The 21,241-nt window shown below is 36.5% G+C and overlaps 1 protein-coding gene across 1 annotated transcript; it reads right to left on the bottom strand.

Moving 5' to 3' along the window:
• Window positions 1-1,757: 1,757 nt before the first annotated feature.
• On the bottom strand, window positions 1,758-17,074 carry LOC311625688 (UDP-glucuronosyltransferase 2B31-like). Its single transcript, XM_084890214.1, has 6 exons — window positions 16,309-17,074; window positions 14,257-14,405; window positions 7,381-7,512; window positions 4,340-4,427; window positions 2,818-3,037; window positions 1,758-2,254 (listed from the first exon to the last, which is right to left on the bottom strand). Exons 1-6 carry the CDS (start codon window positions 17,027-17,029, stop codon window positions 1,975-1,977), a joined length of 1,590 nt encoding a protein of 529 aa, XP_084746340.1. The 5' UTR covers window positions 17,030-17,074; the 3' UTR covers window positions 1,758-1,974.
• Between the last annotated feature and the right edge of the window lie 4,167 nt (window positions 17,075-21,241).

Here is a 21,241-nt window from a genome sequence, read left to right as displayed (position 1 = left end):
TCTCTATAGGAGTAGAGGATTTTTTGTAAACTGAATAATGTAATATGTGGCCTTTCATGATTGGCTTCTTTTACTTAGCAAAATAATTTAAAGATTTATTCATATTACAGCATGTATCCTTTTTATTTTCCAGATATTTCATAATACAGACATACCACATTTTTTTTTCTTGCATTAGTTGATAAACATCCCCTGCCCCCAATTTTGGTCACTATGAATAATGATTTTTAATATTCATGTGCAAGTCATGAGTGAGCAAGTTTACTTGGGTATATATGTGTCTGTAAATAGCTAAGTGGTGCTGTATCTTGTTTTGCAAGAAGTGGGTATATATATGTACAGACACACACTATATGGACAGTCAATAAGTCCCTTTAGAGTATGGTTTCTACATTATCAAACCTGCAATTGAGTCCATATATCCATTATCAAAGGCTGCAAGAGGAAAAAAAGCAACCAGCTGAATCGTTTTAGGGGGCTGTGATGTAAAGAGAATTAGTTACTTAAACCAAAGTCTATCATAAACTGCTCAATTTTATATTAGGAAGCAACTAGCTGTTATATTTCTAAGTTAGAATACACTTTATTTTTATTTTTGTTGTTGTTGTCAATCCTCACCCAAAGATATTTTTTTCCATTGATAATTTTAGAGAGAGTGGAAAAGGGAGAGAGAGAGACAGAGACACATAGACTGTTTGCCTCTAGTACAAGAACCCACAACCAAGGTACATGCCCTTGACTCAAATCAAATCCACAACACTTCAGTCTGCAGAGTGATACTGAGCCCACCGAGCCCGACTATGGCTCTACATAGACTTTAATGGGAAATAAACTGGATGAGGGCAAATGACCTGCTACATTTTTAGGTAACAGATGATACTGAGGCTGGACATACAGTAAATCCAAGGAGTAGAGAGTGCAGGAGTAGGAAGGAGTGGGTAAATGATGGTTAAAAAGGGGGAGGGGGGCATCTGTAATACTTTCAACAACAAAGATATATATATATATATATATATATATATATATATATATATATATATATACATATATATATATATATCAAAGGCCTGGTGTACGAAATTCATACACAGGGCTGTGGGTGTCCCTCAGCCCAGGCTGCACCCTCTCCAATGTGGGACCCTCGAGAGGGATGTCCGACTGTCCAGACATCCCTCTCACAATCCAGGACTGCTGGCTCCCAACTGCTCGCCTGCCTGCCTTCCTGATTGCCCCTAACTGCTTTTCCCTGCCATCCTGATCACCTGCTAACCACTCCCCTGCCTGCCTGATTGATGCCTAACTGCTCCCCTGACAGCCTGTTTGCCCCTAACTGCCCTCCCTTGCAGGCCTGGTTACCCCTAAACGTCTCCCCTACAAGCCTAATCCCCCCCAACTGCTCACCCCAGCAGGCCTGAGTGATGGTTAATTTGCATATTACTCTTTTATTAGATAGGATAACAACCTTCTCCCCCGAAAAAAAAAAAAAAAAAGAGCATTAGTGATCTCTCAAAAGGAAATGGAAGGATGAATCATTTCACATAATTCTATTGAATGGTTTCTTTAGCAAAAGATAAAAATACAGAATTTTATACCAGAATAAATTAAAAATATTCTGAGTATTTGCACAGTAATACTGATATTGTGAATAAACCATTTAATGTTCTTGTGTTTATGCCTAATGTTGCAAACATAATTAAGCTTAATAATTTTTGGTATAACTTTAAAATTAATATAATAAAATTCAATATATACCCACATTGTTTTATTGTTATTTTATTTTTGCCCAGTTTTTTCCTCTTCGGTATGAATATTTTTAACTCTTAAACAGACAGAAAATCAGTTGAAAACAAAGTTTGATTTGTGAAGCTAAATTGTGAAAAGTTATTTGTCACTGGAAGAAGGGTTCCTTATGTTACAACTTCATTGTAGGGAACAAAATGAAGGAGGCATATCAGCTTCAGGCCTCAGAAACAACTACTCCCTTTTTTTCTTCTTTCCTGGTTTAGCAAACTTCTGGTAACAAAAAAGACAACATTTTGTGATGACAAATGTAGCAGTTGCCACACAGGCCAGCAGGAACCCTATCACATCCAAAGAGTGGTACTGGAACCAGCTAAGGTCATAGGAGGCTGGCCGCAGGTGTTTGGCTCCTTTGTGGCGCATGACAAACTCGATCCAGAAGACTGCTCGATCCAGAGGTTTCATAGGCTGGTCATGATGAATTCTTGACAATCTCATTGCATTCTCTTTATATCTAAAGGAGAAACACAAAGATACCAACATTGAAAGGAAGTTAACTTACCTAAGCATATCATGCCCATGAAAGATTTTTGAAAATGTAATAAACATAATTCAAAATAATATCATTCATTGAATTTACTTTTTCATAGATAGTTTGGACTTTAAATTGGAATTTTCTGATAACATGGAACCCCTTTTTTTTGTCCTTAATTTATAGTTTCAGAAACGTTTGGCACTAAATTGAAATATTTTATGCAATTTCTTGTGTTCTTCATTCCTTAATTCTATGGGTTCTATCATATTTAAAAAACACAGACACACACACACAAAAAACACGTGTCCTTGTAGTGAACAATATTACTTTGTATACATTTGTGTAGAAAATTGTTGCAGTAATTGATTACTGTTCAATCAGGTTAAATGCAACTTTGAAATTAATTTATGGTTGGAAATAAAAACAGATTTAAGATTGATTTAAAATTAATAATTTAAAAATTAATCTCTCAGTAGCAGATGAAACTTGTACTCATCATAGACAAAAGAATCTATAAGTACTATTAAAATTGTGGTACTCACGATGGGTCATTAATGACTGTCTTCAATGCATTGAGTAAATCTGCAGTAGTCATGGTGTTGAAGTCCATTCTGATAGCTGCTCCCTTGGTCTTCATGTGAGCAATGTTATCAGGTTGATCCGCAAACAAAGGGATGCCCACCATTGGGATCCCATGGTATATCGCCTCATAGATGCCATTGGTTCCACCGTGAGTTATAAAGGCTTTGGTTTTTGGATGGCCTAGGATTAGGTGAATTTCAGTAAATTATTAATTATAAGTCTTAGAAATGAAATGAGAGTTGGGCAAGAAGAGCACTCAGGCACTATATTCTAGATCAGCGTTTTTCAACCGCTGTTCCACGGCACACTAGTGTGCCGCGAGATGTTGCCTGGTGTGCCGTAGGTGCAGACAAGACAAGAATTTTATAATTTTTCACTATTTTGTTTACTTAATATTTCATAATAAAGTAATTATAAAATACTTTCTTTGTGTTTATTTGATTCCTATTCAAGAGAATTACTTTATATATAGTCAATGTAGGCACAGAGTTAAATTTTTTAACATTTTCTAATGGTGGTGTGCCTCGTGATTTTTTTCATGAAACAAGTGTGCCTTTGCCCAAAAAAGGTTGAAAAACACTGTTCTAGATGACAGATTATTATACACATGAAAATGCAGATTTGTACACAGATAATAATTTAATAAAAAAAGAAAGAAAAATGTATTTTAGATCTCATAGAAAGAATAACTCTAGTTGCTGAAGAGGTAAATAGACATGGTATGGCATTGTGACTTGAAAAATGACAAGTTGAAGGAGAACGTTCTGTGAGGAGCAGGTGCTTGGTAGAAGGGGTCAATGGGGAAAAGGGAGGACTTCTGTATTGCTTTGAACAATAAAGATAAATTTGAAAAAAAAGAAGAAAGAGAGCATTATGAATAAAAAATAGCATGTTCAGAAGAAAAAAAATAAATAAATAAATAAAAGGAGGTAGCATGTTTGAACATATTCTCTTAAAGAAATAGTGAAGTCATCAAGTATTACATGTGGGATGTCCAGGCAGCAGGAAATGTTAGTGTGGTGACTCTGGAATCAGAAAAAGAACAGGCCACATTTTATCGTGAAATGTGTTATCACTTCAGGAAGATTATGACTATTTCTCCATTGAAAATGGAGTCACTGGTAATAAAAGAAGTGTTCTTATTTTTTAATGGCAGTGAATGAGTACCCATACAGAAGTGGAAAAAATAGAAATAAGAAGGGAGAAGTAGGAGGCAGAGTGGTAGTTACTGAAAAATTCTTCATGAGAAGTAGTTACACCTGAAATCAAGATCTTTGATTTCAAACCTAAGGGAGGAGATGGTCTATAATAAAATGATAGCTTTTATATGTTATCCTTTTCCCTCAGGACTGGCAAATGTAACAACATTAAGGTTTATTTTTGAGTTTTTCTAAAATAAATGTTCAGTAATTTGTTTCTTTTTGAAGTATTATCACTATCTTTGGAGTTATTGTTATTTTGGTGTTTGGTTTTCAGTCTCACCAAGAAGGTCATTCTGGGGGATCCACTTATAGAGCCGAGTATTTGGCCCTAAGGTATCTGGTTTCTTGCCATCAAATCTCCATAGAACCTGTTAAAGTAAAGAAAATATTTCATTCCATGAGTTGAACTAAAGGTATAGCATGCTCATATTAAAAAGCAATTAAGTGATAATCTAGATTAAGCTCTTCATAGGTAGATAAGTAATAAGGACAAGAGATTAACACCAAGAGCTATTACAACACTGGTATGATAGTAATACCCACTTTTTATGTGTTTACTTTTACATTCAATCAAGTATGAATGCAATCATGATGTTCAATACATACAGGTATAGAAATGAGATCATCAAGGATGAGTTTAAGTATTTAAAAAATTTTAGGCCTGACCAACATGGCTCAGTGGTTGAGCATTGGCCCATGAACCAAGAGGTCACAGTTTAATTCCCGGCCAGGGCACATGCCAGGGTTGAGGGTATGTGGAAGGGAGCCGAACAATGATTCTCTCTCATTATTGATGTTTCTATCTCTCTCTCCCACTCCCTTCCTCTCTAAAATCAATAAAAATGTATTTTAAAAAATTTAGGTCTAGTCATAATTCTAGTGCAAAAAAGTAGATATTTACATCCTATATAATAAAACCATAATATTCAAATCACATCCTATATAATAAAACCATAATATGCAAATCAACCAAACGTTGGAACAACGGGCAGAACACCTGGTCGCTATGATGTGCGCTAACCACTGCAGGAAATACACTCAATGCAGGAGCTGCCCGTGGTGATCAGTGCACCCCCACAGGGGGAGCACTGCTCAGCCAGAAGCAAGGATCATGGCTGACAGCCCCAGCGGTGGTGGTGGAGCTGCTCCCACCCCCATAGCCTTGCTAAGGATCAGCAAGCTGAGCAGTAAGGAGCAGCACACAGGCAGGCAGTAAGGAGCAAGGGGTCCAGGATTGCAAGAGGAGCGGCCCTAAGCAAGCAGTGTGCCATACCCCAAGGGCTCCAGACTGTGAGAGGGCACAGGCTAGGCTGAGCCTCCCCACCCCCACCCCGCCCCGCCCCCAACTTCCTTGCAAGAGTTTATGCATCAGGCCTCTAGTTTATTTATAATTTCTCTCATTTTGCAATGCAACATTAACCTATATTTTTAAGTATTACAGAAGGGAGTATTCTTATATCTACTTGTCTCATAAGTTAATTTTTACATAAAAAATTTAACTTTTTTCACTTTTTGTTTTATTTAAAGTCACTAATTAATTTTTTTAATTTTTTTTTATTTTTATTGAATTTATTGGGTGATACTGATAAATTATACAGATTTTATGTGTACAATTCTGTAACACATCATCTGTACACTGTATTGTGTGTTTATCACCCAAAGTCAAGTTTCTGCCCATCACCACTTAGCCACTCTATACCTTCCCGCACCTCTCTTCATCCCATCCCCTCTGAAATCACCACACTGTTGTCTGTGTCTATGAGTTTTTCTCTTTTTCCCTCTTTCCCCCCCTCAATCCCACCATTTCCCTCTTCGCCACCAGCCTCCTTACCCCTACCCTGTGAGCTGTCAGTTGCTATCTCTGAGTCTGTTACTTTTTTGTTTGTTCATTTAGATTCCACATATGAGTGAAATAATATGGTATTTGTCTTCTTCTTACTGGCTTGTTTCACATAGCTTAATACTCTTCAGGTACATCCTTGCTGTCCCCAAAGGAATGATTTTCTTTTTTATGGCAGAGTAGTATTCCACCGTGCAAATGTACTATAGCTTTTTGATCCCAATGATCCAAAGATTTATCTAGGAATGAAGAAATTTTAAATGCAACAAAGAAGAACCTGTAGGCACTGTATTACAGCAGAGCTGTTGCAAAAAAATCCAAAATTGTGCTGATGCTAAAGTTTTTTCAACTAAGTGTTAAAACTTCAGTGACACACTATATAGCATGGACAGCACCTGTATCCAAGCAATTTTTATATCTAGGAACAAACTAGATTCTGATTTTGGAATTCTCATAAATACCAGCATTTTTCATAATCTGGATTATAATTTATGACGGTACTGCTTAACATTTATTTGTTACTTTGATGTTAAAGAAGCAGGAGATGTTTAGCAAAAATTAGCACAGACTATAAACAGAAATTACATCAGTTAGGAAACGAAAAAGTAGTTCATAAATACCCAAAGACTGCAAGTGTAAATAAGATATTGGAAAATATCTAACTACTCTGTTTTATGGAGGAGGGGGCATCTGAACTTTTCCGTACTGGGCTTACTTTTCCTGGACTCCTCATATAGTCCCTACTCCTTCCTCAACCAGGAGAAGTTATTATTCTGATGGGTTAGAAGCAGAGGTTTTTGAGAGCCATATTTGATAAAGCACACAGTCACCTTAATGGTGGATCCATGCCCCCTCCCCATTTCTAATTTATCTTCCTCCACTTTTATATGACTCAATCAACCAGATTGTGACAGCTTTTCTGTCTCTAGATGTGTCTGGCTTGGGAACCTGGTCCCAGGTTAGTGAGTCCTGGCTATTCTTTCTCTGAACAGTACTTAGGAATCAGAAAGCACACTGAATAGGCCGATTTCAAAAATTTGGGAAGTAAGAGTGGCCTGGATTACTTAGCAAACCTCAAATGGCATTCTTTCAGTAGGCATCAATTCCTACTTAACATTATTGTTAGAATTTTATTCCTTTCTAATAACGTGCAGTGTGCCCTGTGTCTTCAGGGATCCTGCAATGAGATGGAGCCAGTGACAGGGCAGAGTTTGGTGATTTTGGTATCCTCCTGCAATATTACTGTAACACCAAACTTTACATTATACCTCTTAAATATATTCCATTCTGATCACAATGTTAATTCCAAAGCTACTGTTAAACACAACTTTTGTTCTACTATTTTAGCACCTGCCTTGTATCTTTTGGTTTGAATTCATACCTGAGATAAATAGGAGCTATCATAATGGCTTACATGTCACACAGGAATTTATGTAATTAGCACATATATAGCTGTGCACTATTAAGATGCTTAGTCTAACCTTTTGTGGAATCTGGGCAAGGGCTGATGCAATCACATTGGCTCTTTCTTCTGATATGTTTGAGATGATTGATCCCAAAGAAAACACGACAATACCATGTTTTCCAGAGCTCTGGACAAACTCTTCCATCTCCTGTAAAGAAAAAAATTGCTCCATCACAAAAGAGTAATAGCATAGTAAGTGCCATTGAAAGGAATGCTTTCAAACAACTGAGAGAAATCAAGTATTACCTGGAGTTATGAGTATTCCTTTTTTTACAAATTGTGCTAAAATATACATAACATAATATTTACCATCTTAATAGCTCTTAAGTGTACAATTCAGTAATACATATATTCACATTATTGCACAACCAAACTATCGAACTTCATCTTGCAATACTGCAACTGTACCCATTATGCAGTAACTCCTTCACTGGTCCCTAGTAATCATGAGTCTATTTTCCATTTCTATTTACTAGACCAGTCTGGATATATAATGTAAGTGGAATCATACAGTATTTGCCTTTTGTCAGTGACTCACTTTATTTAACATGATATTCTCAGGTTTCATCCATGTTATAGCATTTATTAGAATTTACTTTCATTTTAAGGTTGAGTAAAACATCACTGTATGATAATACTGAATTTTGTTTATTGATTTGTCTATCCATGGACTCTTGGGTTGCTTCCACTTTTGAGTTTGAACAGTGCTGCTATGAATATGGATGTGCAGATATTTTATTGAGATTATGATTTTAATTCTTTTGGATATATACCAAGAAGTGGAATTGTCAGACCATATGGTAATCCTACTTTTAGTTTTTGGTGAGAATCTCCTTTGTTTTCAGTAGTTGATTTTTTTTAACAGACTCAATATTTCCATTGTCTTGGAAGGATGCATGTTATATGAGATTGATTTCTTTTATATATATATTTGTATCTCACATATATTTCTTGCAAATATTACATATATTTCTTGCAAATATATATATATATATATATATATATATATATATATATATATATATATATATAATCACCAAGAAATTAAATAGAGCCAATACACCGATGGTCTTTGGCTACCCTGCTAGTGGTTACTCAACCTGAGGGTGACACACAGGTTGAGAACTGCTAGCATGGTGGCCTAAGGCCATCAGAAAACACAGATATTTACATTATGATTCATTAACAATAGCAAGATTATAGTTATGAAATAGCAACAAAAATAATTTTATGGTTGGAAGTCACCACAACATGAGGAACTGTATTAAAGGGTTGCGGCATTATAAAGGTTGAGAACCACTACCCTAGAGTCAGAGGAAGCCAGCAGACACCTCATAAGGCCTCACCCTTGAGCTCACCCCTAATTACAAATATATCCCTGCAAGGAGCTTATATACACATCTGGCAGCCCACTTTGCCCTTGCCACCCAATGGATATCTAGATCTATTGGCTTTGATAGCCAATGAGAATTATATTCATAAGTCCCACAGACTATAGCAACCAAATTTATTAATGGTGCAAGAGCCCCTTCAGAGGCTACAGCAGTATAGAAGTATCAGATAAAACATCTCCCAATTTCTTCTTGGAAGGACCCTAACTATATACTATCCAGTCTCTAATCAGCCTACAGTTAGGTCAAACATGTCAAACTCACAGCTGGCAGCTTTCATGCATCCTTTAGGACTTTTCTCTGTAAATCTTATGACAATTACAAACTAATAACCTATAGTTGATACATGAGAAGAAAAATAGTAAGAATTTAAGCATATCATTGTAAAAATTATTAAATCACAAATGATCAGAGTAAGAGAATAAAGGACCAAAAAATACAAAACAGTAAGAAAAAAGTTAAAAATATTGATAGTAATCCAATACTTATCTATTGATTTTACTTTAAATGTACATAGATTCTACAATCCAAATATAAGGTGATTGAGTCCATAAAAATAAAGGAAAATATGACCCCAATGTGTGCTACCTATAAGAGACTCACTTCTGATTTAAGGACACAATACAGATTGAAAGTGAAGGGATGGAAAGATATTTCATGGAAATGGAAATAACTGTATACTTACAATATAAGTATACTTATAAGTATACAGTTATTAACTGCTTATACTTATACCAGCAAAATACTCTTTAAGCTAATGGTCACAACAGACAAAGTGAACTATAATGATTCAAAGGTCAATCCAATAAGATGATATTACATTTGTAAATATTTATACACCAAACATAGGAGCACCTAAATGAAAAGCAAACATTAACAGACCTGAAGAAATATAAATAGCATTTGACAAAATTTAAACATCCAGTCATTACGAAAGCTTTCAACAACATGAATATAGAGGGAAAGACTACAACCAAATAAAGACCATCTATGACAAGCCCAGAGCTAAAATACTTGATGATGAAAAACAGAAAGCTCTTCCACTAAGAATAGTAAAAAAGATAGGGATGCCCATGCTTGCTAGTTTTATTCAAAATATAACCTGGAGCTCTAGTCAGAGCAGTTAGGCAATAAAATGAAATAAAAGTTACACAAATTGGAAAGGAAGAAATAAAATGGCCCTTATTTACTGATGTCATGAAAATATATATAGATTACACTAAATACTCCATTAATAGCTTTTAAAATTAATTTAAAAAAATTAAGAGTTCCAGGATTCAAAATCAACATACAAAACTCAATTGTATATTTATACACTGTGAATAAACTATCAAGAAAGAAAAAATCTGAGACTAACAACCAAGATGGTGGCATAGGTAAACACCTGAACTTACTGCTACCCACAACTATATCAAAACTACAACTAAGAGACAAAATGAATACATCCACAATCACGGGAAGGCTGGCTGAGTGGAAATTCTACAACTAGAAGGAAAGAGAAAAGCACACTGTATCCGGTAAGAGGTGCCGAAGTGTGGAGGTACAGAGGTGCCCACGGAAATGGGCTGGCAACTGGGTATGCTGTTGCCTTTTTCAATTGGGAGAGAGATACTGCTCTGTACTCTAGTTAGTTACCTACAAGGGTGAGACTCTGGGGACCCCATAAGGGTGTCTCCAGCACATAAGTTCTCACATTGTAGACACAACTGGTTCTCATAGCCAATTGACCTGGAGGTCATTTCCAACCAGTGTACCAACAGCAATCAAGGCTTATCTACAAGAAGACTGTGAACACAGCCCACAAAGAGGTACACCAAGAGTTTCCATCTATGGTAATTAGGGAGGCTGAGCCACTGGACCCTATTGGACACCTAGCTCACAAAGCCACTCTTTCAACTCAGGGAAGCAGCAAAGTCTAGAGACAAAGAAACAGGTCACAAATCAAAGAAATGGAGGAAAGAAAACTACTGGATTTAGAGTTCAAAAATCATAGTTATAAGGTTATCAAGAATCTTCTAGAAACCTCTGAGAAATATAGTGAGACCCTCGAGGATATGAAAAAGGACTTATTAGAAATTAAGCATACACTGACTGAAATAAAGAATAATATATAGATATCCAACAGCAGACTAAAGGATCCCAAGTATCAAGTAAAAGATTTGAAATATAAAGAAGCAAAAAACACCCAACCAGAAAAGCAAAAAGCAAAAAGAATCCAAAAATATGAAGATAGTGTAAAGTGCCTCAGAGACAACATCAATTGTACCAACATCTGAATTATGGGGTGCCAGAGGAAGAGCGAGAGTAAGATATTGAAAATCTATTTGAAGAATTAATGACAGAAAACTTTCCCCACCTGGTAAAAGAAATAGACCAACAAGTGCAGAAAGCACAGAGAACTCCAAACAAAAGGAATCCAAAGAGGACCACACCAAGACACATCATAATTAAAATACCACGGGCAAAAGACAAAGAGAGAATATTAAAAGCAGCAACGAAAAAAACAAAACAAAAAACAAACAAACAAACAAAAAAAAACAGTTACCTACAAGGGAGTACCCATACGACTGTCAGCTGATTTCTCAATAGAAACCATGCAGGCCAGAAGGGAATGGCAAGAAATATTCAAAGTGATGAATAGCAAGAACCTACAACCAAGATTACTCTACCCAGCAAAGCTATAATTTAGAATTACAAGTCAAGTAAAGAGCTTAACAGTTAAGAAAAAGCTAAATGAGTTCATCACTGCCAAACCAGTATTATGTGAAATTTTGAAGGGTATTCTTTAAAAGAGGAGGAAGAAGAAAAATGTAAAGATAAAAATTATGAACAAGGAAGTGACAACAAATACAAAACTATGAACAAGTGAATCTAAAAAGCAAGTGAATACAAAATCTGATGAACAATATAAACTGGTGAATATAATAGAATCAGGGACATATAAAGGGAGTGGACTGACAATTCTCAGGGGAAGGGGTAGTGGGGGATTCAGGAAGAGACTGGACAAAAATCATACACTTATGGATGAATACAGTGTGTGTGGGGGGTGGTAAGGGTATGGGGTGGGATGGGAACCAAGTGGAAGGGAACTAAGTTGGGGGGAGCAACAACTGCAATAATCTGAACAATAAAGATATATTAAAAAAGAAAAAGAAAAAAAATTCTTGGTATTTGTTTTGACCATGATTTCTTTTTTGGGTACACACCAATAACATGGAAAGCAGAAGTGAAAATAACAGGTGGGAGCACCTCAAACTAAAAACTTCTGGACAATAAAGAAAAGCATCAACAAAATTAAATGCAACTATAGAATGGGATAAAATATTTGGAAATCATATCTGATAAGGAGTTAATATCTAAAATATGTAGAGAACTCACATATTTCAGTTAAAAATTGTAAGAGCTCTGAAGAGTCATTTTCCAAAGACATACAAATGGACTACAGGTAATGGAAAGGGGTTCAGCATCACTAATCATCAAGGAAAAGCAAATTAAAACCACAGTGAGATACTATCTAACACCTGGTAGAATGCCTATCATCAAAAAGACAGGAGATAATGAATTTGGTGGGGAAAGGGGGACATGTACAGTTTTGGTAGGAAGGGAAATTGTTACAGCCATTACAGAATAGATTGTGGAGTCGTCTCAAAAAAAAATTCAAAATAGAACTATCATATGATCCAGCAATCCCAGTTACTGTATCCAATGAAATTAAAACAGGATTTTGAAGAGATATCTGTACTTCCATGTTTATTGCAGAATTATTCACAATGACAAGATATGGAAATAGTTTTAGTGTTCCCTCAAAAGATGAGTAAGATATAACAGCACACACACACACACACACACACACACACACACACACAGTGTCAATATTATTCAGCCATGAGAAAGAAGGAAATATTGCATGCATGGTCCATATCAATGGACCATGTGTGCAGTATGCTAAGCTAAATAAGCCAGTCAGAGAAAGAGAAAAGGCACATACTATTACTTATATAGGAAGTCTAAAAAAATAAAATAAAAGGCAAATATAAAAAAAATAGTAGAAAATTTGTTGCCAGAATTTGGGTGTGGATGGAGTAAATAGGGAGATGTTGGTGTATGATTATAAACTTCTAGGTATGAGATGACAGGTCTGAGTATCCAGGACAGCAAGGGACGGCAGTTAGGAGCAACCAGGCTTGCAGGGGAGGCCAGATGGGGGAAACCAGGCCTGCAGGAGAGGGCAGTTAGGCCTGATCAGGCTGGCAGGGGAGTGGTTAGGGGGTGATTAGCCTGGCAGGCAGAAGTGGTTATGGGCAACCAGGAAGGCAGGCAGGTGAGCAGTTGGAAGGCAACAGTCCTGGATTGTGAGATGGATGTCTGATTGCCGTTTAAGCCTGGTGAGATTGGGTCTAAATGGGCAGTTGAACATCATTTGAAGAGTCTCAGATTGGAGAGAGTGCAGACTGGGCTGATGGACACACACACACACACACACACACACACACACAAACACACACCCTGTGCATGAATTTTGTGCACTGGGCCTTTAGTATAAGCATAATATGTTAATTAGATCAAATGTTCTTCCAGGCTAAGTTGGGGCTGCTAGAGAAGTCCGGATTCCATATGCATGCCTGTGGCCAGAGCAAAACCCACATCCTGGGTGCAGAGGGAAGCTGGTGCCAGCAGCCAGGGGGAGGGAGGCCTACTCTTGCACCAATTTTGTGCTTTGGGCCTCTAATGTACCCTATAAATATTTTATAAAAATATATGTTAATAACATGTCAATAAAGCAAAAAACAATAGGGTTAAATTGAATAGAAATTCTACAAATTTTACCTCAGGCTTTAGACCTTGTGAAAGTTATCACATATGGCTAAACACTTTTAAGTATAAATAGAAATTGGGTTAACCCTTAAATAAGAAATCTGTTTTATGTTGCTGTCAATCAAATGGTAGAAAAAAAGGATGTTCTTAGGAGATAATAAAATAATTCAGTAAAGGATGCTTGTTTTGTAATTATGTCTTAAGATTTTATATCCATTTAAAGCATATTATATTCTTGCTTTCCTTCATAAGGAATATCCTACATGCTGACAATTATTTTGCAATTTTGTACTATGGGTGATTTTCAGATGAAATTGGTATATTAAATATGCAGGATATTGGGTCTTATTAGGTGTGCAGTGTGCATTTTCTTTGTGCTCATGTTATCAGTCAGCTGTGATGTTGATAACTATGTTCCCCCAGGGAACTTTCCTGAGATTCTGTGCAGAATTGGTGAATGTCAGAAAACACCTGCTTTGTTAGGCTATGCAATTACTTTTTATTCTATGATGTCAAACCAGGTCTAAAATGGGTAATTTTTTAAATCCTGAAATGACAGCAAGTAAATGTTAGGTTTTGCTGCTAATATTGGTGGAACACAATTCATATTGTTGAGGCATTGTCTTCCTTCTAAGGCAGAATACTAGTGAACATCCTCAAAAGAGAACAAAGAGGAATAGGTTTACCTTAGGCAGGGGTTTGGCAGGCTTGCAGTGGAGTCCTCCAACAAAATGGAAATGTGGTAAGACTGGGCGAGGAAATTCAAAATCCCAATAGGTTCGAATGAGCCATATTTCAGCTTTCTCCATCGTCTCATATAATGTAGTGGGTCTTCCTGAAGGGGAAGCAAACAGAAGGCAGAGGAAATGAGAGCATTTTAGTGTAAGTACTATACTAGGACATTTTCTGAAAGGTGCTGGGGATAAGGTAGCCCAAATGCTTTAGAGTGTCTGTGGTTTGATAATATAAATATTTATGTGTATGGTGTAAATGTATACATACTCACATAGGTGATGAAATATGTAAAGTTTGTAGGTTTGATGTGTATGATAAAATATATAAGACAAAGTGCTAGAGACTTTTTATCTCTAATGCACTGGAGGGGGGAATCCCTCAGCTCAGCCTTCCCACTCTCACAGTCCAGGAGCCCTCAGGGGCGGGAAGTGACTCAGTGATCAGGGGAAGGCAATGCCCCATCACGCCACTGCTGCTGCCACTGCCAGCAGCACAAGACTCAGCAAGCCCTGGTTATTTAAGACTTGGGTGGCCCTGGGTGGCTGGGTAGCCACCATTTGAGGCTTGCCTGTGCCTCAGGCCAGCCTTGGGCAACTAGGCAGCTGCCATATGGGGCTTCCCTGCTCCTCTGGCTGACCCTAGGTGGCTGGGAGCCTGAGGGGACTGGAGCACTCTGGAGGCAGGCGCAAAGATCTGCAGGCCCAGGCCCGGCCTTGACGTATGCCTGCTACCCCAATGGGGCTGAGGGGACTGGCCACAGCCACCTTGTGGCTGTGGGTGACATCATCTTTGAGGGTGTGACACTCAATTAGCATATTCCCTCTTTTTTTCGTTAGGATTTAAGAATAATATTTGCAAATAACAGCTGGAAAGTTTTCATAAGATATGAAAATAGATGTGCTTCCTTTAATTTTGGCTCATTTTGTGTATAATGAAAAGGCACAGTTTTTACAAACACAGACTAATAACTTGATTGTCCACACTACAACGTGATTTTCAATTTTAAAAAGGGAGTGTAAGCACTGAGTGAATGAATATGTAGTTATTAGATACTTGGAATTGTAGGTTCTTGAGTCATGTTTGGAGCCATTCCATCACCACATTGTGAAATAGTTTTTTAGGTAACATGGCAAACAGTTTAATTTTAAAATAAAGAAACTGAAGAGAAACAAGTGGAAACAATTATCTCAAAGTTAAATGGGCAGCTGTGCTAGAAATGAAGTAGCTTATCAATGTGCTTTTCTGCTTTGATCAAGATATTTAGTCAAATTTCTAATACTTTTTTTTAAAGTTGAAAAATTATAGTAAAGTAGGTATTTTGGAAATAATAAAACACAGAGAATTTTTAGGGTAGTGAAACTACTCTGTAAAATACGTGTCATTATAAATTTGTTAAAACCCATGGAATATGTAACACCATGAGTGAACTCCAACATGAACTGTGGTCTTTGGATGATAATGATGTGCCAATGTAGGTTCAACAATTATAACACATGTATTCCTTGGGTGTGATATGTTGAAAATGAGGGAGTCTATATTTGTGTGCAGGCAAGGGTGATAGGGGAAATCTTACTCAATATTGCTGTGAATTAAAAGTTCTCTAACAATAAGTGTAGGATGGACAATATTTTGACATTATGTTTAAGAAATAACAAAGAGAGAATAAAACACTTTACCCAGAGAAAACTAATAAAAAATAATGTATATTATAAATAAATATCAACAAAGGATTGATATAATGGCTTCTAGAACTCCTCAGTGCTTTCTTTTGTGGTTTTTGACTTCCTGAAATCTCCTGTACTAATAATGGATCACAGGGTTAAAAATGGCCTTATAATTTAAACATTACTATAATATTTGTGAGATTGAAAGATCATTATATATTATTATTTAGTCATTTTACTTATAAAAGTTATTTCCTCTGACTTTATATTTCTACAAACTCCCCTCCCATGGCATTAGCAAAGTCAGGATTTCAAGCTACCAATTAAAACATGACTTACCTAGAACATCACTATAAAACTGATCCCACTTCTTCAGATTATATGTTTGGAACCAGAAGTCAAAATAAAGCATGTAAATCACATTTTTTACTCGCTCCATGAATGTCATGTGATCACTTAATTCTGACAAGATAACAGGTACGTAGGATGGAGGGAATGGAAGTCCTCCACTGAACTTTTCAATGTTATAGCCAGGAGAGAAGCGGAGACTGTACACAAAAGGTATTTTAAGTAGCTCAGCCAGCAGCTCTCCACAGGGTCCAATGGCATCTGCAAGAATGACATCAAACTTTGATTCCTGTAGTTTGGTCATAAGTTTCTTGTTCAAAACTACTTCTTTACAGAGTGTTTGAATACAATCATAATATTCCCAAAAGATATCTTGCATTAATGAAAAATAAGTAAAAAATGTATCTTTTCTACCATATAACCATTTAGAGATAATCCGCATGGAAAGATCCTCAAAATCATCTTTTGTTAAAGACGTAGGAAAAATCTCAAATTGAATAGCAGATGGTTTATTGGGATCAACAAGAATTGAAGCTGAGGATGTCAGAACAGTCACTTCATGACCTCTCTGCACAAGTGCATCCAGGATTGTCTTCATGTTGATCCAATGGCTGTATTCTGTGGGCCACACCAGCACCTTCCCACAGCCCCCAGGGCTGAAGTGACAGTTCAGCTGGAGCAGCAGCAGAACTGAAATCCACTTCCTAGGCATCCTGGAGGCACACAGGATGTTTTCAAATCACTGATCCCTTTCTCCACAGCTCACGCTTATGTCCAAAGGTAAATCAATCAGGAAGTTAAAATGTAACCCACACACCCAAAGTAAATATATTTTATGAACATTCAGACGATTTGTATGGAATTGGAAAAAGTAAATATAGATGATAAGCAAGTCACTTTAATATCTGTTTTATGATCATAAGCACTATCAATGACCTTGTATTTGCAAGTCTTCTGTTTTATTTCTCCTTTAAATAGAAAAGGAAAGGCTATAACCAGAAATAAGAAAATATGAGAAAGGAATAAAAACTCCACAGGTAAAACCAAGTATTAATAAAAACATCATATTAGACTTTTAAAATACTACTAAAAAGGTAAAGTGCATAAAAGGTATGTAACTCAACTCACAATACAATAAGTAATTAGGTGATACACAACACAAAGAGATATAAATCATGACATCAATAATATTAAACACTGAGGGGTTAGTGACTTCCCAGTTAACCTGTCCATCTATCTATGATCTATCAATTTATTTTGCCTAGGGGAATGAAGGGGCATGGAAAGTGCATTTTAAGGGGTATGAAATTTCTTCTTGGGGTGATAGGCATGTTCTAAAATTAGATTATGAGGATATAGTGAGACTTTTATAACTCTGTAATGTTGCTGAATATTTGGGAATTTTATACTTTAAAGAGATGAATTTTATGTTAAGTAGATCATGTATCACTATATACTCTATTAAAATAATAATATTCATTAAAATAATTTAAAAAACTATTTTTATAGTTTCAAAAATTTTAAGTATTGAATTGAAATATTTTCTGGTATTGCTTTCACGTTTATCAGTGTTTCTGTAGATTTAATTACACTTCAAAAAGTTTGTGCTTCTTACTAAAGCTGTTTGTAACCTTAAAATTTATTTGCATAGAAAATTGTACTAATTTGTTACCCATTAAAGCTATAGGATTAAACTGCAAATTTGAAATAACTGTCTTGCTGAATGTTAAAGTGAATTTCAAATTAATTATCATTTTTATTATTTCAAAGTTAGCTTCTTTATAACTGGAAACAAGTCATACTCACTGTTGAAAAGAGCAATTATATGTAACTAGTGGCCCAGTGTACAAAATTCCTGCACAGGCAGGGTTCCTAGTGGCTGTTGGCTGTTGGCAGCAGCCTGGAGCACCTCCCTTTCCCTGACTGCCTATTGCAATTGCCACCACTGGCCAGGAGGACTCCCTTTCCCAGGCTGTTTGCTGCTGCCACTGCCAGCCCTGCCCTCTGGTCATACTCCCAGTGGAACTGCCCGTCAAGGGGACTATTTGCATTTTAGACTTTAATTACATAGGATTACTATATATATATAAAAATGTAGTCATGAAGGATCATTAATGACAGTCTTCAATGCATAATCTGTACTTGACATTGTGTTCAAGTCCAATCTAACAGCTGATTCTTTGGCCTCCATGTGAACAATGACACCACCATGAGGGATAAAAGGTTTGGTATGGGTGTGATCTAAAAATGAATCCTGAATTCCATTGTTAGAAATAGACAGTATAAGTCAATAAAGAAGACAATATTTTCTTCATAGGATTACTGTGCTCCTGGGATCATATGAATGTTTGTGACTTTAAAAAAATATATATTTTATTGATTTTTTACAGAGAGGTAGGGAAAGGAATAGAGAGTTAGAAACATCGATGAGAGAGAAACATTGATCAGCTGCCTCTTGCACATCCCCACTGGGTTATGCTTGCAACCAAGGTAGATGCCTTTGACTGAAATCAAAAGTGGGACTCTTGAGTCCGCAGGCTGATGCTCTATCCACTGAGCAAAACTAGTTAGGGTTGCTTGTGACTTTTAAAAAGAAGTCTGTTTGAGGAAATAAAAGAAAAAAAAATATAAGAAGTGATGTTAGTATAGAGTTGTTTTGTCCAGTAAATAAGTTTGGGAATGAATCAAGATTCTAACAACACCCTGTTCAAAATCATGAAGGTGAAAAACATTCTCTCTTAAGAGTACAGAGAGTAATTCATTCTGGTAATATATGCAGTATCTCATGGGGTTTTGGAAATAAAGAACAAATGGTAGATGTGTTGAGCACAAAGTGTTTTATATTCTACAAGAGGGCAGGTGCACAAAATTTGTGCACTTGGAGGGGAGGGTCCTCAGCCTGGCCTACACCCTCTCACAGTCCAGGAACCCTTAGGGGATGTCCAACTGCCATGGAGGTGGGAGAGGTTTCTGCCACCACCACTGAGCTCACCCACTGTGAGTCTAGCAGCTGGCTGAGCAGAGCTCACCTTGTGAGAGCACACTGACTACCAGGGGGCAGCTCCTGCATTGAGCATCTGCCAACTGGTGAACAGTGAATATCATAGGGACCAGTCTTTCCTCTGTTTGGTCAATTTGCATATTAGCCTTTTATTATATACAATTGCATATATTTATTTTGTAGGCAATGTGAGTCACTGAAATTTCAAAGTAAAGGAGTGGTGTTTTTCCATATAATCTTACAAAAAAAGAGAGAGAGAAACATGGAGGTGAGAAAGACACATCAACTTCTTGCCTCCCATATGTTCCCTGACCAGGGCTGGGGACTGAACCTCCAACTGAGGTACTTATCTTTTAATTGGAATTGAACCTGTGACTCTTCAGTCCACAGGCTGATGCTCCAAACGATGAGCTAAATTGGTCAGGGTGAAATTGTCACTTCTGAATGGGATGAAATCCCAAGGAATCCTAGGTCACTGGGTCAATGTATGTTTGTTTGTTTATTTATTTATTTATTTATTTATTTTGTATTTTTCAAATATGTTTTTATTTATTTTAGACATAGAGAAAGGGACAGAAGGCAGCTTGATAGCTTCCTGGAAAAAATGGGAGCCCAAGGAACTATCCCGTGATTCAGTCCATCGAGTGTTTTTCCATACCTAAATTTGTGTATCTGGTCTCCAAAAAAATTATCAATATTTGAAAAAGCAAATATAAATATTGCCAAACATGTGGAAAAGGGGGTAAGGGAGGCTTACCAACAAAAAGCTGAAAATTGTCTCTTAAATGTAATTAGATCAAGGGATCTTTTTTGTCAGATTGCCCTTAGAATAAATGAGCTATTCTGTGATGAGGAAATTATGGAAAGTCAGGATGGAAAACTGACTGTTGTAACAGTCTATTGGTAGCATTATTTACCTAGAATGTTTTCTAAGCTTCTTTGTTACTTTGGATTATTTGTTTTGTTCTGTATTCCCACAGATGTACCTGCCCAACCACCTACTCCTTTGTACTTTGATGCCCCATTTGCCCACATTCAAGTGCATGTCCTTACTGTAGTATCTCATTCTATGACCTATGATTACTGATTAATTTTATCGGATCCACTAATAACTTTGCTCTTGGGATTATTTGCTTAGTTGTTCATTTGCCACATACCTACCCACCCTCCAATTTTTACTTGCTCTCCAGCTTTCTACTTTGATTGTTTGACAGTTGATGCCTAGTTTTCTTCACCTTACCTTGCATGCCCTTTGCTATGGTATCTCTTCTAAGATCTTATTTTTTATGAACTATCACTTCTGATTAATTATTAGCACTATTATCTTAGAAACTTTGGTCTTTGGATCACTTGTTTAATATTATTCTGTACAGACCTACTTGCCCTCTCATTTCACTCACCAACCAGCTTTCAACTTTGTTTGCCATTTGATGCCTGTTTTTTTTTTCCCTCTTCATTACCTTGAATGTCTCAATTAAGAGTTTATTTTCTATGACCTGCAATTCCTGGTTAATTTTTAGCTAATTTATTTTTAGGACTTTGGTCTTGATTCAAACCACTTCTCCTCCTGTATGTATGTGTGTGTATATATAATATTTTTCTATATAGTCTCTATATAACCATCTTTATACAATAATCTTTATATATAAGTATGTATAAAGATTAATGCTTTTATAACTCTGATGTTTATTGCCCCTATAATCTTTTTTTAAAACTCCTTATTGTTTAAAGTATTGCTACATATGTTTCTTTTTCCCCTCATTGACCTCTCCCTGGCCACACACCCCCTCCCCACAACCCTCACCCTCCTAGTGTCTTGCATCCATTGATTATGCTTATATGCATGCATACAAATCCTTTTGTTGATCTCTTACACCCTTCCCATTGCCTTCTCTCTGAAGTTTGATGGTCTGTTTGATGCTT

Source organism: Pipistrellus hanaki (genome assembly GCF_964339955.1).
Source record: "Pipistrellus hanaki genome assembly, chromosome: 1".
Classification (NCBI taxonomy): Eukaryota; Metazoa; Chordata; class Mammalia; order Chiroptera; family Vespertilionidae; genus Pipistrellus; species Pipistrellus hanaki.
This window is presented reverse-complemented; position numbering and strand designations above follow the sequence as displayed.

What these genes read in the sequence shown, in the direction of transcription:
- LOC311625688 (XM_084890214.1), bottom strand. Translation starts at nt 17,029, where the DNA reads ATGCCTAGGAAGTGGATTTCAGTTCTGCTGCTGCTCCAGCTGAACTGT. An exon ending in GTTTTATAGTGATGTTCTAG is followed by an intron (nt 14,406 to 16,308) that starts GTAAGTCATGTT and finishes CTTCCCCTTCAG; the next exon opens with GAAGACCCACTACATTATAT. An exon ending in ACAGTCATTAATGACCCATC is followed by an intron (nt 2,255 to 2,817) that starts GTGAGTACCACA and finishes TTTCTCCTTTAG; the next exon opens with ATATAAAGAGAATGCAATGA.